This window comes from Anas platyrhynchos, chromosome 5 (genome assembly GCF_047663525.1).
Source record: "Anas platyrhynchos isolate ZD024472 breed Pekin duck chromosome 5, IASCAAS_PekinDuck_T2T, whole genome shotgun sequence".
Lineage (NCBI taxonomy): Eukaryota > Metazoa > Chordata > Aves > Anseriformes > Anatidae > Anas > Anas platyrhynchos.
In genome coordinates, this window is record NC_092591.1 from 57727588 (window position 1) to 57744773 (window position 17186).

At 39.9% G+C, this 17186-nt stretch overlaps 2 protein-coding genes across 6 annotated transcripts in view; both read right to left on the reverse strand.

Moving 5' to 3' along the window:
- KCNA4 (potassium voltage-gated channel subfamily A member 4) overlaps positions 1–3888 on the reverse strand; it is a 110703-nt gene extending 106815 nt beyond the window's left edge. The window contains exons 1-3 of the mRNA XM_072039183.1: positions 3735–3888; positions 3090–3211; positions 611–748 (exon numbers count right to left, since the gene is read on the reverse strand). The gene's annotated coding sequence lies outside the window, so the exon portion shown is untranslated. The remainder of the gene's footprint in view (positions 1–610; positions 749–3089; positions 3212–3734) is intronic.
- Positions 3889–10661: 6773 nt separating this feature from the next.
- MPPED2 (metallophosphoesterase domain containing 2) overlaps positions 10662–17186 on the reverse strand; it is a 100404-nt gene continuing 93879 nt past the window's right edge. For all 5 annotated transcript variants that reach the window (XM_072039192.1, XM_027458234.3, XM_027458236.3 and 2 more), the window contains exons 6-7: positions 15016–15129; positions 10662–12093 (exon numbers count right to left, since the gene is read on the reverse strand). In XM_072039192.1, coding sequence (XP_071895293.1) covers positions 11975–12093; positions 15016–15129 — 233 coding nt within the window. In that variant the 3' untranslated portion in view covers positions 10662–11974. The remainder of the gene's footprint in view (positions 12094–15015; positions 15130–17186) is intronic.

The following is a 17186-nucleotide window of genomic DNA, read 5'->3' on the forward strand; positions in this document are numbered from 1 at the left end:
AATCTGTGAGCAGATATTTTCTATGAATGGCTGAGAAGTTGAAAACAAATCTCTCTTGCAGCTTCTTGAGCTCTGTTAATAAAACTCCCCCTAGCTGAGTATAAAACCAGGCCTGAAGTCAGTGCCTGTGCGCAGATGTACACATATCCCAAGAAACCAGGTGCCTTAGCTCCTGTGGATGCTTGTCACCATACAAAACATCAGCACACTTTCACTTTTTGGTACATACATACACATAAAATTGAAAACATGATGATGTTTCATATATACAAAATACATACATGAACACACAAATATGTATGTTAAGTAGCCTTCCACGTGAACCAGTACAGCTCCTCCAGTTTCAGCAACACTTGTAGTTTTACAGCAGATGCTCTGCTTCAGAAAATGAATCAGGTAAGGGAAAGCAGGCAGGTTTTTTTATTTTTGTTTTATTTTAAATCCTTCCTTCCTGCCTGGAGCAACAACTACATTTGTCCAGCTCTTCTCTAGAGTGTAACTATCAGAATATAAAGCATTTTGGGGAAGCTATAGCCTCATGTGTATTTTGCCTTTTTTATGGCTGGGAGAAAAATGAACATGGCTTTAATACAAGGAATACAGTACTTACTTTGGTTGTTGAGTCCTTCTGTGGTGGAGAGGCTGTGGTGCTCTGCCATACCTTCAGAGAAGTCCTCATCTTCACCTTGAAGAGACAGGCAGGATCTCCACTGTTTGTCCCACACTCCTTCCTAGCACAGGCTTCTGTCTTTGTATGTATAAAGTTCTCAGCATTAGCGCTTTAAAATGATAATGCAGGAACAGCTGCCTTGCATTACTTACTAATTCCCCAGCCAATGGACTGAGTAGAAAAATTAGTCTCTTAACTCGTCTAAATGTAAAAATGATGTTATTTAAGAAATGAGTTTGTTATCAGTTAGAAAATGGGAAAATTAACATGAAGCTGCATGAAGTCAGCGGTCCTTCCTTGGGACCATGCTCACAGAGTAGCAACAGGAGCACTGGAGCAGCACAAACTCACACCTACCGCTTTGGCCAGACAGAAATGGAGCAGCTTGAAGCCAGCAGCTGATTGAGGGGGAAAGACACGCGAGAGGGGTTCCCTTAGGTGACTGGGTTTGGTTCTTTTGTCTTTAGCTTGTTTCTGTCTTACATCATCCACCTCAGAAGGTATGGGAATACAGAGCCCATCTCAGTGGGCTACTCTGGAAGGCACCAGCAGCTCGCTCGGCCCCTGACCACCCAGCTGAGCTCAGGACAGAGCTGTCAGGGCACACTAGGGCAGGGCAGGGTTTGTGCTGGGGTGCTTGCAGCAGGCCGGGCTTTTCAGCAGGGTGACATGGAGTAATTAAAGAAAAGGGCTCAAACGTGCTTCTCATTAAAAACAAACAAAACAGGCAGAAGGAAGGCAAGAATCTGCTTTTTCTTTCAACGACAATGCCTGCGCAGACTGCTCTGCCTGGCTGTGCAGGCCCTTCGTAGCAGTGCTGTAAGGTTTTCAGTAACACTGAACTCCTGGTGACCCTCACCGGCAGTAATTGCTTTAGCATAGGTTTGACAACAACACGCTAAAAACAAGCACAAGCTTAAAATACAATTTCAGTGCTGGAGACCTGCTCACATAAGGAATCCAGTACATCTCCTGTGTTTTTCTTGATTAGCAGCACAGTTCTCGCTGCTGGGAAAAATGAGTTTTCAAACCATTTCAGCTGCCTCCTGCTCCAGTTTCCAGCCTGGCAGGGAGCCAGCCAGCACTGACAGCGACAGCCCTGAAAGGGACCTCACGGTGCAGCCCTGGGCCAGGACCCATGCTCATCTACCCCAGTATCTAGCTTGTCTAAAAGTGGGGTGTGGAATAAATCCAGTTTTATTGCAGTGACTGGAATAAATACCTTTCCTTCCTTTGTAGCTCTAACATAGTTCGTTTAAGTTGTGTACATCATCAGTTGCAATGCAAAGTACTCCAAGTTGCTCACCAAACCCATACTAAATTAGCCACCCTTGTGTTGGAAGAATGAAACAGCTTTCTGCCCATCAAAGGAAAAGCAGAAATTTTGGCTGCAAGCACTGAAGGAGGAATTCATTGTTCCAGGAAGAAGGGCCCACCAGACATATGCAGAGCAATGGCATGTCCAGTATTTCAGAACACATTTAGATGACTTCCTGTTATAATGAACCACCTGGAAATTAGCCCTTATCCTTCCAAGGTTTTAAGGCAGTACATATACCTTGCTGTTGTATTGCACCTGGGGTCCAGAAATCCCAGATGTTCTCTAAATGTAAGGGAAAGTAACTCTACTTTCAGTAGGGAAGAAGAAAGCATTTGACTTGAAAAGGATGAAGCCTGCTGTTCCCAGCCCATTCAGTGGTGGCATACAAGGCAGTGCTCTCAAAAGCACCCCAGAGCTGGTGACGTTAAAAGCTGCCAGCCGTAGTGTATGGAGCACAGGATGAATCTCCTTTTGGTGAGTAATGGAGAAGAGAACCAAATTATTGCATTCTGGCTCTTTTTAAGGACCTTTTTCTCATCTTGCCAAGCTGACTTCTTGCAGGCAGCTGTCTGACATTATGAACCACTGCAAGTTACAGTGTACTCCTCCGCTTTGCATACTCTCCTCTTATTAATATTTTAGGGAATGGTATGTTAAGAAAAGCCTGTTAGAACATAGACTAAGAACAAAAGACATGAAAAAATTGTGCATGGCAGTCAGTGATTAATCCAGGCTCCTGTGTTTTATTCTCAAAGGAGAACTTCAAGTATTTAACATAATGTATTTGTATCAAGTTTCAATCCTCTACAGTAAACCTATAGAAAATAAAATGTTTCAAGCTTTAAATACCAGCAAATCCCAGGACGTGGTATGTGAGACAAGAAGACATTTTCTCTGCATACTATTGCCTCCAAGCTCTTTTTTTCCCATTTCCCTCTCAGATAAAAGCTAGAATTAGATCCTGACTGTAAACTGAAGTCTTCAGCTGACAGCAAATATTCAGATATTGCAGGCAACTCTAACACAGCACTTTCTCCTATGACAAACTAGAGATATTTGAATTCTGAGAAATACAAATATTAAAGTCTATAATCTTACCTTGATGTCTGATTAAACAAACTTCTGCTCTATCAGCACTGGAGAATTTGGGTTAATTCAGTCCAATGAGTTTTGACGAGGCAAAATGGTGGACTCGCTGTTGGCTTTTTAAGTGCCTTTATCTTAGGGGAAAAAATGGCTATATCAGCTCACTAAATAACAAAACTGGTGAAATTGCTTATTTTAGTTGTCATTTGGACTAGTAGCAATTATGCTTGTAATAGTAAAATGAAGTTTTAATGCTGATTAATGAAGCCACTAAGCTGTCAAGACTGCTAGTAACACTTAGGGGTCTCTGGAGGCTGTCCCCTAAAATAGTTGGCATCACGCATGTAATATGGCTTTTTTGTAGGACCAGATGTGAAGCATATGGTGACCTATTATTGTAAGGATGAGCCGTAAGTCCTGGTTGAATTATATTGGACAAACTATCCAAATGGAAAGATAACATCCAGTGATTATTACAGGATCATAGCAGCTTTCTATAGCGTAAGGGACAATGATGGGCTTGGGAAATTGCCTAGCTCAGTTAATCATTCCTGCTTGATAGAGTAACGTTGATGCTCTTTTGTGCTTATTTATATCCTAGAAGAATGCCATTGCTGTGCGTGTGAATGTACTCTAAAGCACATTGCCACTACATACCACTTGTTGCCTCTCATGCCCACTACTGCACGTGGCCCCACAGGGCGAGGGGCAGTCACAGCGTTCCCCAGCATGCAGCCCAGCAGCAGCAGGAGCAGACCTCAGAAGCACAGCTGCAGAGAGAAAATGTGCTGCAGTGCTAAAGGCTGGGAGGGTTAAAAGGACACTGTATTGTCTAGACCACCAAGAAGTAGGCAGAAACACTAATCATGTAATGAAACTCACTGCTCTTGTATGCAGAGAGATAGTCCTGGTGCAGTCAGGCACATTTGGCACAATCGGGTCGTTTAGCTGTTGGAGCAGGGTCCTTCGTGCTGCTGGCCACCCCTCACTCGCACAAAACCAGTGAACTGCTGGACTGAGCTCTCTGGAGGGCCATCGTGAGAGCATCGTGTCACCTGGCAGGAGGAATGAGGGCAAGACTCTTCTCTGAATTACTCTGTTTTACCCTGAATTACTCTGTTTCTCCATATTCATTACCTTTATCATTATCCAGTGCTGTACTCAGTCTTCAGTATGGTGGCAGGTACTATGCAGAGCAGAATATAATGGACTGCTTTTCAGTTTTGCTGCTGCCACTTTGTATTACTCTTTGGTATGATTCTATCGTTTTATGAACAGTTTAACCTATTTACTCATGTGTAAATGGACAATGGTTGAAGATTAGAGAGGCTTCATTTGCTACGAAGAGCTACTATCTTGTCTCAAAGGAAAAAGAACCAGCTGACCTAGACGGCAGCGCACATACTTCTTACTGCGGATGTATCAAATTATCACCACAGCATTGGCCTATGGGTATAGTAACTAATAACAGAAGCGTGGCTACACATTGATTTTTAGAGACCAGAAAAAAAATAAACAAGTATTTCAATAACTAAATATACAAATTAACACACAGGATGACTCATCAGCACATGCATCTTGTTTAATGTTCATTTCTAAAATTGGTTTTTGCAATTGCTGCTGGCCAAACTTACTTTAGACATTATGTTCTTGTTTGAATATATATTTGGAAGAGGGAGTAAGTTCTGTGTTACCTCCCTTTAAACACTTCCAGTATTTCTTCCATTGCCATACTCTCATATTTTCATCATATGGCCCAATTTTTTGTGATGAATAATGCCTCCACAGCTTAACTGGCAACTATATAAATATTCTGGCCCATACGCATGATACTACTGAAGCCACGGCTACAGTTGTGGTTGTCTGCATATGGTTACTAGACTCTGGATAGATAATTCACTCCTTGGAGAAGTCTGTTTTCATAGTTACATAGCAGTCTCTCAAGTGCCAATGTGCTGGGAAAGCACATCACAGACAGAAACATAATGACTGCTGACACCAGACCAGCTTTCCTTTTGCTCTGTATAAAAGCCGCCAAACTCTAAATCATCAGAGCAACCAAGCTGCTTACCTGCCCTCATTGCTTGGGCATGTCTTTACATCATGGAACTACATCTATCAAAACACAGCTTAAAGAAAGGAAAAAAGCATGGTGACTGACTGGTCTCAAAAAATTAAACTGGGATTAAGGTTTCAACAAAGAATATTCCCTGCCCAACTAATAGTGCTTTGTGAACTACTTCACAAAGATATCTGAAAAGCTGTCTGGATTTCATTAATAGAAACCCAAAATCAAAGACAACAATAAACTGAGCTTCAGTTTAAGCTGATATGCCTATTGAATTTCAAAGTTTTATATCTCGAATAAATGATTATGAATAAGAATTTTGCATATTTTTTACTTTTACGTCTACAGTAAATTCAATAGCACTTTGTAGTAGAAGTTGTTCTGTTGATTAGGAAACCTTAATCAATACAATTTAGCTCCTCTTAGGAACTGCCACTCTCCCAGCCTGAGTTGGGCTTCAGCCAGATTCCTCCTAGTGTCAATACAATGTTCAAATACCTTGTCTCCAAAACTCTCTAGATACCTTGTAACACAAAGCCAATAACAATGTGGTGTTACTGACAGAGCTGTAGTCATCTGTACCTTACAGTAATGTAAAGATTTTGTACTTCCTTCAGACCTTTTAAAGAATCTATGCTAGTGATGATCTTCAGAGAGTTTGAACTAAGCTAATTCATCACTTATTTGCCTGCTGAAGAAAAAACACAAGATGCACTTTAAGATGATTGATAAAGGTTTTGCTGTGCATCTAACATAGATTACTTGCTCTGTTACTAAAAGCCTGTTTTTACCTGTTTATCCTCACTCTATCCTGGCTTGATTAAAAATGCAGGAATCAGCTTTGATTTTTCTCTTCCATCTAGCTGAAAGTCTCCCTTGTCAGCCTATGTTCCAGGATCCAGGGATGATTATCACAGCAACAGCTTTGTATTTGGGTGTAGTGAAGGAATTAGTATCTCCACCTATTTGCAAAGTGTACAAAATAGAAAATCGTAAACAAAGAGCTAAAACACTGCTTGCAAGATGCAGATTCACCTCTGTGAGATCTCCTGTGTGATCTTGGGAAAGTCAGTTAGTTTTCAATCTGTTTACTCAAGAGACTCCTCTCCCACCTTTTCAGCATCCTGTCCTTTTAGATTCAGCCTTACAGCATGTGCACTGAGCTCCCAAACAAATCAGATCCATGCTGACTTTGGGCAATGCTACCTACATTCACAATTAAGACCAAGAGATAAAGAGAGAGAGAGAGAGAGAGAGAGAGAGAGAGAAGTTGCTCTCTTCCTCCAATTGTAGACTGACTCTCTGCAGGCAGTAAAAATATTTTGCTGAAATACTCATATGACAGTGAACGGTAAAGTGGCTTGTACGTGATATGCAAAAAAATGAAATATTTTGCATTGTTTCTTCTCTAACAGGAAAATCATCGCTGAAAGCCCTTGGCAATAGACTGGCATGTTTGAGTCACACTAACAGCAACAGCTGTATAAAAATAATGAAATTTGAGGAAGACTAAGTCTCAGTCTTTTATTCTAGACCTTTAAGTCTGCACTTTAAAGAGTTTTTTTGTTTGTTTTGTTTTGTTTTTTTCATGTTTTGTAGTTTAGAAGTCTTAAACTCCTAGAACTCTAGCAGACCTAGCTCCTCAGTTCAAAAAGCTGACAAATCCTATTGTACCACTGAGCCATTTACCTAGATAAACACTAAGCACATTTTAGGGAAGACATGAATGTGGGACATTCATGCAGTTTTCCTAAACCAAGGTAAGTGTTTTTGTCAGACCCTCTCCCATGAACGTAAGCCTTAGATACAAAGCAAGTGGGTCAACCGTGTAATAGAGATTGCCTAGAAGAAGTGAAGGACTCCCCCAACTCTGTGCTATAACCAACAACAAGCAAATTTCCTCAGCAAAATGTAGAGGTAAAACAAAACAAGATGTATCCTTACAGCCACATCATGAATGAATCATTATAAAACTGGCTGGCACAAGCCAGAGATGGAGGTATGGAAAGCAATAGCTAGATGGGGAAAAATAAATCAATATGGATGACTGAAATCCGATTTAGTGCACTAAAACTCCCTCAGCTTTCTCTTGCATTTTCTCTTGATTAGGCTGACAGTAACTGAAGTTGAAAATGTTAAAAACCCAGCCTTAGTCTTCCATGTTGCACTTAGGCTACACTGATTTATTAGAGTCCCTTTCTTTGTGCTTCTGGAGGTCGGACAGTGCTTTGATGGCTAGGACTTTCTGCAAAAGTGCACAGGGCATCATCCTGTGAGGGCTCACAGCTGGAATAGGTATCTAAGCCTGATCATAACATGATTGAATGTCAATTACAACAGTGATAGTGCATAAAAAGACTGGTTACTACAAATGGAGAATCTGCAAGGAAGTTAGGATCTATACCTCAAAAGAGAGACACGGCAGAATACATTGCTCTGTGTTGCAGGCTTGGCTGCACACAGCTTTTATAATGTGTTTCTCCTTCTGATAAGAAGTTGGTCACAGCAGGCAGGGAGAATGGAATTCCCTACCTGTCTATAACTACTAGAAAGTATCCTGAAAAAAGAAAAAAAAAAAAGGGGGGGGGGGGGGAAGGGGTGTTGGAATTGGGAAAGGAAGTAAAGAAAATTCCAGAAGTGTAATTCAATCAGGTGTGGTCAAAAGCAAGGTCTTAGAGAAAGCCCTTGGGTCAATTTAACACCAAATGGAAGGACTGCAGAGTTTGGATGTCTCCCGGAGACTTAAATTATAGATGGTTTCCAGGAGTTTCCTTAATAAAATTTGTCTAGGGAGAAAATATTGATGTCAGTGAGGGGAAAAAAAAAAAACTCTGATTCACGGAAAATGGAAAAGAGAAAGGCAGCTTCAACCAGGAGTTAGCCATCAATCTATTTCTTAGACACAGTCTTGGCAAAACCCATTCTCCTGGTAGAACTTGCCTGGAGTAGACCAGATTGATTTGACAGTCTCTTAGCCTAATAAATGCTTGACCTCAAGGTCTGCTGAATTCACTAAATTCACTATGCAGAGAGAATTGGGAACCAATCTCCTCTGGGGAGCATCCTGTTCTGCAGCCCTCCCCTGATAAAGGCCTTGACTGCTTTCAGCCTCAGCAAGACGACTAGATGAAAGCTGCTCTCAGAAGAAGAAAGGTTAATCGACTACACCGCTGTTAATCAATCACTTGGAAAGATTCAGCACTTACAATAGGTAGGTCCCTCTTCCTGCCAAGAGGTTCTTGCATGTTAACCAGGGACCATCTCCTCCAGTTTGAAGGATGAGCAATAGACAGAAACACAATCCAGAGAGATGCCAGGTGTCTGATCCAAAGCCAGCTGAAGTCAATAGAAAGACTCCCAGTGAGTTCAATGGACTTGGATCAGACCTCAGAGAAAGACTTATTATCCGAGGTTTATTCTGCATACAGACATTGAGCTACTTTTAGTAGTAAGGGATCCTTGAAAAGCAGCTGATTTAACGCCATTTTGCCTCCCAGTGAAACCACACTTCTTCAAATCATACTGTGCCCTATTTACACTGATTGTCAGATATGGCTGACATCCAGCAAAGGAAGATTACCTGCCTGTGACAGCAGACAGACACATATACATTTCAAAGTCTCTAAAGAGTACGAAAAAAAAGCCGAACTATCTCTGCAAATGTTTTCCTGGCCTTTTTGTAATTGCTGCTATCCAGAATGTTAGCTTTCTCGGAGAGGAGAAAAGGATAGGTAACTTTTGAAAGCATGATGGGAAAGGAAGAAACACAATTTAAAAGATACTGCCACGTGGAACAAACTCTGTGATGAACAAATGGTGGTAAAGACGGTGAAGCTGACAGCCAGAAAGAGAAAAAAAAAAACACAAGAGAAACAATATATTTTGAAAGTACCCCCTGAAGACTACGGATTTCTCTAAATGGACACATATTCACCATCAACACTACCTGATGATGAAGCAGTGACTGTCCTTGACACTTGTCTGAATAGAAGTCTCAGTCTGTTACAAATACAGGCCCTCACATCCCAGTGCAGAACCACTTGGTTCCAACTGCTGCACCACAGGGCCTAAAAGCTGTAAGGGAAATAGTTGAAACCAAGAGGCACACACCTTGAAGACATACACAATGACGCACACCAATTCTGTTTATTGCAGTCTGGTGCACACTTTTGCTTATTCAAGGAATTTTGCCTGTGATATTTTCTCACTACCAGCTGTCTAAAGGCAGACTCCTGGCTGCACTTACACCAGCCTCAATTCATCTGGCTCTGTCTGCTGCCAGAAGGCTTCATTCAGGCTGCTCACATTCTGGAGCAAAGCTGCTGACTTGTAACTTTTGCTTTAGGAATAATAACCCAGTTTGCACTACGGAAAAATACCTGCAGAGGAGAATGAGCAGTCATGGACTGCTCCTGTCCTAACTACCATGCACATAGTGAAAAGGTAGGAGGTCCTTCAGAAGGCTGGAGAGGAATTCAGATACAAGCATTATTCTCTGCTCTTCTCGAAGTTCATGGCACTATGAAGCATTCCAGGTAACAGATCCTTCTTCCTTGTGTGGTGACAACAAGCGAAAGACCAATGAAAGAGAATAATTCTGAGTGCACTATAATTTTTTGTGTGTGTGTTCCAAGAAAATGCTTCACCTGAGGAAGGACAGTCATTTTTAACATAGCCATGTTCTTTGAACGTAAGCAGGTGACTAGAATATTGGTTTTGACAATCTACAGCTAACTGGGGAAAAAAAAAATTCTGAATTTACATCTACAATGAATGACTGATATTTAGTGACAATGAAATTTCAGTATCACCAAGAGACTTAGAAGCTAACAACCTGCTAAGATAAATGGGAGTACTCTACTTCTGCTCACTGCAGGTTCAGAATGATGAAAACACCATTGTATCTTCTTATGTTTCAATCTAGATTTTCACAGCTCCAAGTGCTATTTTTAAAGAAGATTCTGTTATTATATACTTAACTGTACTGCAGCATGACCAGCAGGTCCTGATTCATTTGTTGTTCTACTGGCACACACTGAATCATAATCCCGTGCACTTCTCCTGTCAGTGGTGAATTCTGCTGTAGCCACAGAACTAAGAACAGATCCAAATAAAAAGATACATTTCATCTATGACTATTCATTTCTTAACCCACAGTGGATGAACTTAAAGTACCTGCAGCTCGGTACAAACAAGTGAGGAACTACAAAGGCTGCTGCCTAATCCATTTTTCCTCGTGTTGTCTGGAATGGGATCCTACAAGGCTTTACTGCACGAACTTGGTCGCACTGAATTATATCATCTTGAGACAAAATCTCTTCTTTCTAAAAAGAATGGAAAGATGGATGGCTTAGAAACAGAAGTAAAAAGTCTGAGTGCTTTATTGGCCCAACTGACATCCTATGAATGGTAAACAATAAAAAATCATGGAAAATTAGAAAAGCTGTTTCTTAATCTTATTGCTGTCCCCCCCAACGTTCATGCCAAAGAAAAATGCAAAATTCTCTTAAACCACATATTTAAAAATCTTGCAATTTTATTTGCATATAAAGGCCGCTAGATATAATATCACAATAAATTTAAAGAAACAACTGCTTTTCTAAATTCCATTAACAAGGTAACATAAAACAGAACAAAGCTCAATAGCATTTACAGTGGTAGAACAGAAATAACTATCTGCAACAATATTTTGTGCTAGCAAGATTGCATTTACACACAGTGCAAAATAAGAAAAAGAAAATAAAAAGACGAGAAGAATATTTAAATATAAAGGACAACTAAGCCTTATTTTAGTTAGGCTTGATTGTATCCATTTGACTCTATACATGCCTGAACTACGACAAAGATTTAACTCAGGCTCTTGAAGGCCTTGAGCACTTGGAAAATGTGTCACATCCTTCATAATTTAGATGTGCTGTACAGCATAATTTTGCAGATGCTATACTGGCAATATTAAATCCTAGCTTAGTTATAATGCACAAAAAATACATATATATATATAAATTCATATTTAAAAGGAGTCCGCATTTACATTTTTTTTTATTTTTTTATTTTTTTTTTACTGCGTGAAATGCCTGCTCTTTGCAGCTTTCACCCCCAGTTTTTTAAAGCTAAAATAATTTAAAAACAAACAATAAAAGGTAGATACCACATACAGACTGCGGCTATCTATACCAGTCTTTAACGTATAAAGCAGGTAGAGACAAACAACTGAGAAGTCTATTCTCCCCTTGCTGCATTCTACTGTCAACAGAAAGAAGTTGACGTGTAGACATACCAAGAGAAAAATGGACCCCAAAATCTTGTCTGTACTACTACTACAAAAAAAATGATATAAATGGAGAGATGAAAAGCTAACATTTAGACCTAGGGAAAAAGAAGACACTTAAAAAAACCCCGACAGTAACGTAAGTTGTGCAAATTTGGGTGTTTTTAAATGCTGCCTATTTTTTTAGCTTATCATATAATATTAAAATAAGGTCTCTCACTTCTTAAAAGAAAGCTTGGCTGTCCTTTTGAGAACACTATAACAATTTACAATGGCAAATTTATTGAAAAACAAAATTCATTTTACAAATTCACAATGCTTTATCAATTTAAAATGGATGCTGCATTTCCAAAAAGCACAACCCTCTAACTTTTTTTTTCTTTTGTACCAGCAATTTACAAAAAAAATCCATCCCAAAACAAAAGCAACCACAATTCTCTCCCCCAAAATGCTCCCCCCCGCCCCAGTAATTTTGAAATAAACATGTAACAGAATGTAAGTTTTGTAATTAGAAAATGGCAGTTTATAGACCTTCCCCAGTTCCAAATGTGCAGTAGTGCTTCATGATCCTTGAGGGGTTGGAAGGTCAAATATAATTGGAGGATTGGTTGGTTGAAAGCTGACTGTACAAGTTGAAGCATTGATGTAGGTTGTGTAACCGTCTGTCATAATGCCATAACCTGTAGGGAGAATGTGTCACACTTACTGTAATATAAACAAACGATGCTGCCCATGGGCAGCTGCACTGAAAGCTTGTTGCGGGATCAATGCTTTGGAATAAAATTAAATTAATCCCTTCAAAATGACATAAGCTCTTGAAAGCTGCCACAAAGACTTGAAGGAAAAAACGCAATAGACTGGATTTGAAATCAGAACTGATGCTTTTGTTTTATCTTCACACATTTTTCCACGGAAAATCCTCTGCTGCAATTGATTACAGCAAAACCAGAGACAAAAATCACACACGTACTTTTTCTAATTACTTAATTAGCACATTGTACTTTGCATGCTTGTAGTATCTGTCAGATAATAAAAGACCGATCAGGAACAGGAGATTTAGAAGTACCTTCAGCTCTACCTACAAAAATCCTTGCTGTCTCTGGGCAATGAACCAAGCTTGGTAAGCTTCCCCCATGCTAGCCTTTATCATCCAGGTCCCTCTCACAGGACTGCCAAGATGGTGTTCACATTGGCTTGTGAAACCTCAGAAACCCATTAGCAGCAGGTTAAAAATACACACACACACACACACTACTACTCATAAAAGCTGCTGCAAAGTATTTCTTTGAAAGTATAAGTGGGTCTAACCAATAGTGAAAAACACAGGTTCTAAAACACTTGGTTCTAAAGAGGTCTTCGCACAAAAGAGGAGTCTTGTTGACTCAAAGGGGAGCTGCAGTTATGGCAGCCTGAACAGGCCAGGCGATTTGAACCCAAATGTAGGAATAGACTTGACAAGAAGAACACAGTTAAAGCGATTAAGTTCTTTACAAGGAGACACCAGTGAAAATCACGACTAAGGAAAGGAATCTCTTGCTATAAGCATAATAGAGCACTGGAGGTCACTGGATAAGCACTGGCTTAAGCAGAAAGTTGAGGTTAAAGTTTAAAAGACGACTGCTTTTCACTATGAAGGGATCCTGACAGCTCATTCCCAAATATATGAAGGAATAGCGAATATTAATCATGGGATTTTTCAGTATGCCAAGGCCTTGACTCCTCAATAACACTACGGCATCAGGTTCAGGAGGCCGGAGACTCTTCTCAACCTCCTAAACATCTGCCCAGCAATTGCCATGTTCAGGACAAATTTGAGCAATGAGCAGTAATGCCACTTCACTTCTGGCCTCTATCTTCTCTTCCACTTGCCACACAGGAATAGGATGTTTTTCTTTTAAAACAACCTGATACAGTACAGCTCTCTGCTGTCTGAGAGCTAAGATAAATCCAGCTACCTACAGCGTCTCTCACAAAGAATAATCACTTCAGAATTGCTGCACTTTATTTATTTGGACTGGCAATTTTGATTTAGATCATCTTACGGTGGGGAAAACCTTGTTTGTGGTTGGTTTTACTTATCAACCAGGACAAAAAGCCTGCATGATCAAAATGTGTGTATAGCCTCCCTTGATTTAACAGAATGTAGTGTGCATTCATCTGAGCTAGAGTTGGATGAGAATTAACTGTACTGCGAGGTGCTGCTCTGAAGAGTTGACCATTTGTTTCTGTACAGGAACTGGTAATTCTTAATGTCTTCTGTGTAAGTACTAAAACAGGATTCTAACTTGTTTTAGTATTCTTGTAAGAATGCATTTGAACGTTCACTTTTAACATGTGCTACCACCCTTCCTATGAGATTTAGATCCGAGGTGCTGCACGTGGCTCCACAGTGCTTTTTCATAACCATCTTGCACATTAAAATTCTTTTCTCTCCCATTACTTAAGAATATTACAACTAGAAGTTTCAGCATCCCATGCAACTACAAAAGCTGCATTTTTGTGTTTTAGCTGGAAGTCTTGCTGTATTCACTTAGTCTTGGTATGCAAGGATTAGTATTTGTACAAAATATGCAATCTTTTCCTGGGTGCATTCAAATACTGCTATCCATGCTGCTGTACTTAAGGTCAAGTCAGTATTTCCATTATAAACTCCTTATTTACAGACCTTTATAAACCATGAGTAAAATCCATTTCATGAAGTCATGAGGGCTTTGGAAAAACCAACAATACTAGTTGACCAAGCTCTCTTTTTTTTTCCTTTTTCATTTCTGAAGTTCTCCAAATCTGTGAGCTTACAGAGAAGCTAATTAGAGTCAATGGAGAAACCTCCAGGGGGGAAATATAAAGCATTTAATGCATAATTTTGAGTTCTAGGGTCACAAAGTCTTACACTCTCTCTCTGGCAGACCTCCTAATATTTGTCTCACAGCCACATGAAAGCTACAAAATTGTATTAAATATTTAAATATCTCCAAAATATATTTAATCTCTCATTCCCTCCCACTGCCACAAACAAGAGCTTTTCATTTCTGATCTGGTACTGACAATGGGCAAATCTCTTCTAAAATATGAGGCTGCTGGAAGCTAACATACACAGTATGAACTGTACTACAGGATGCTTTTAGAAATGTATGCAAAGTGAGTTCTGGCAATCTCTCCTCCTGATGTCTGTCCTCCTTTCTGCTTTTCCTTGCATGCTGAGGGAGGTAAGCTGAGACAGTAAGTTGTCTTCAATTTTCTAGCACTTTTCTTGGCTCCCGCACTTGGAATAATTGGAATAATTTTAATTTTGGCTTGCATGTGTGGGGAATCTCATCTGTTTCTCTAACAAAGTTTGTCAAAATTTACATTGCTTTCAATTAACCTGTGTAGAACAACCTTTGCACAGTGAAAGATGTAGGTGGCTAAATGTAGCACACATTCCTGAAACAGCCTGTTTTAATTCTGGCATAAATTTACAAAGCGCTGTGCATGCAATCACTTCCCTCAGTTCCCTCTCTACTTTAGTCCAATATGCCAATACCCGTCCCTTGCAATGCGTCATCGAGATGCGCTCCTTTGGAATTAGCCTCAGATCCAAGAGGAGTAGCACAGGTCCTTACCTTCATGGATTCCACCAAAGACGTGGAGTTTGGGCCTTACTCGCCTCTGCACTGTGTTTAGCAGTTCCACACAACCAACTCTCTGCAGCTCCTTTGGAACCCAGTCTCGAAAACCTGAAGGCAAAATGCAATCAATAGTATTAATTTTCTCTGTTCAGGTAAGGTTTTACATAGTCTTTCAGGAAGTCATAATTCACTGAAGGTTTATTACCATTATCTACACTCATAACCTCTCCATTAAAGCACACAATGGCTTTTAAGCAACATTTCACTGTCACTTCGTCTTCCTTAAGATTTCCCCTCTCCATATGCATTAATATTTTTCTGGATGTGATTTGTTTTTTTAAACTATAGGCTTAAACTCATCTTCCACCTTCAAACCCTTGAACATTTTTTCCCGGCACTGCTGATTTTTCTTCCCTTTCCCCTGGCTCTCACAGCGGTCACCTTCCCAATTCAGTGAGGTGGTCCCTCCAGAAGCAAAATACGTGAGGAAATCAGCTGTTCTACAACCTGACACCTCTGCCACCCCAAAGATTTAACACAGCCTTCCACAACTTCCAGAGGTCTGCGAGCATCAGGTAATGTCCGAGCCCCCAGTTAGCAACAAGAAGCAACGCATATTCAATTAAAGCATTCATTAGCATCTGCAGCATCACTGTATTTCTCCACGAACCCAATTGAGAGCAGATGGATTAGCAACCCATGTAAAATAGCACCCGCGAAACATCATAAAAGTGCTTGTGGGGTTTTCTGCTTCTTCGGGAAAATAAACAGATTAAAAGAGTGCTATTCAGAGCGCTGGTTTGCAATATCCGGTGTGCTCCACTGTCAGCGGCTGGTGCATCGCTGCTTTATCAAAGCAGCAGGCAGGTAGCTCCGGGAAGCTTAAAGTGAATTTGCAGCACTATTAAAAGAGCTCCTAGTAACCAGGATATAAGAAGAGCAATAAGTATATTATTGGTCAAAAAATTTTTTTTTTTCCTCTGCTCTTAGCTCTGCTTCGATTGCTGACTCTTAACTTACTACGATGCAAAATAGGCGTTAATTCTTGACTCCATGGACCCTGGGAGAGCACTGAGCCAACCTGGTGGCATTTAAATGCTGCTTTATACTGGCACCATGCAATTCTGAGAACTGGGGGTTTTCTTCTTTTAAACTCACTACCATCCCAAAAGTCAATGACTTCATGTGATTGTGCGATGATCTAACCCCTCGCATTTCTAAACAATTTACTGAAAGCCTGGCAAAATCACCATCTATTAGCGGTAACGGTAATGAATAAGTAGCTGGCACTTCTTCAGCCTGATAAGCAACATTGAAAAAAGGCAATGCTCAGTTGTAAAACTGATTGAAATACTGAAAATATGATCCTAGACTGTTTGCTATGTGTCTTGAAGAAAAGCAACACATGATGTGTGATAGTATCTTGTAGGGTAAAAGATAAGAAAAAATAGTGGAAATTTTAAAATGGTTTAGTGAGCACTTAACATATGCCCCAAACCAAGTACCTCTACCTCTGCTGAGCGATCCTCATCTTAGCATCTTTTTGAGACAACCAGAATTTACTTTATTGCGGAATTACTGTGATATCTGTTATATCTGTGAATTACACACATGTTCAGGACAAGCAAAATGTAACTAAATGGAAAAATTTCAGCTAACTCTTGAAAAATAATTTACACATTCATATGTCTTTAGTTTACAATTATCTGAGGGCATAATTCATTCTTTCACAAATTTACTTTAAGTCAATTAGAATATGTAACAGTGGTTTTACAGATGTTATGCTTAAAAGGGAATTGTAAAGGAGAAAATATGACTACAAGCTCTTGAACTTTTGACTGCATACACTAAAACCTCAAAGAAATATGTCATAGTAGGGGGGGAAATGTTTTAGAAGTTTAAGCCAACCTCTGAAAAATCACATGGGATTGGAAACTGTCAGATGAATATTGTACTTAAACAAAATGGCCATGGAATTGGATATATGATATTCCCTAGCTTGAGCTAAACAAAAAATGTAATTGAAAAAAACACCTGGAAGCTCAACAGATTTTGCTAACCTTAATCATCACTTTACCCTTCTTTCAGAAAGGCTTTTTAATTCATAGCTTTGAGTTAGAGTGCAATTACAGCACATGTTATGGAATTACTAATTTTGCTTAGTT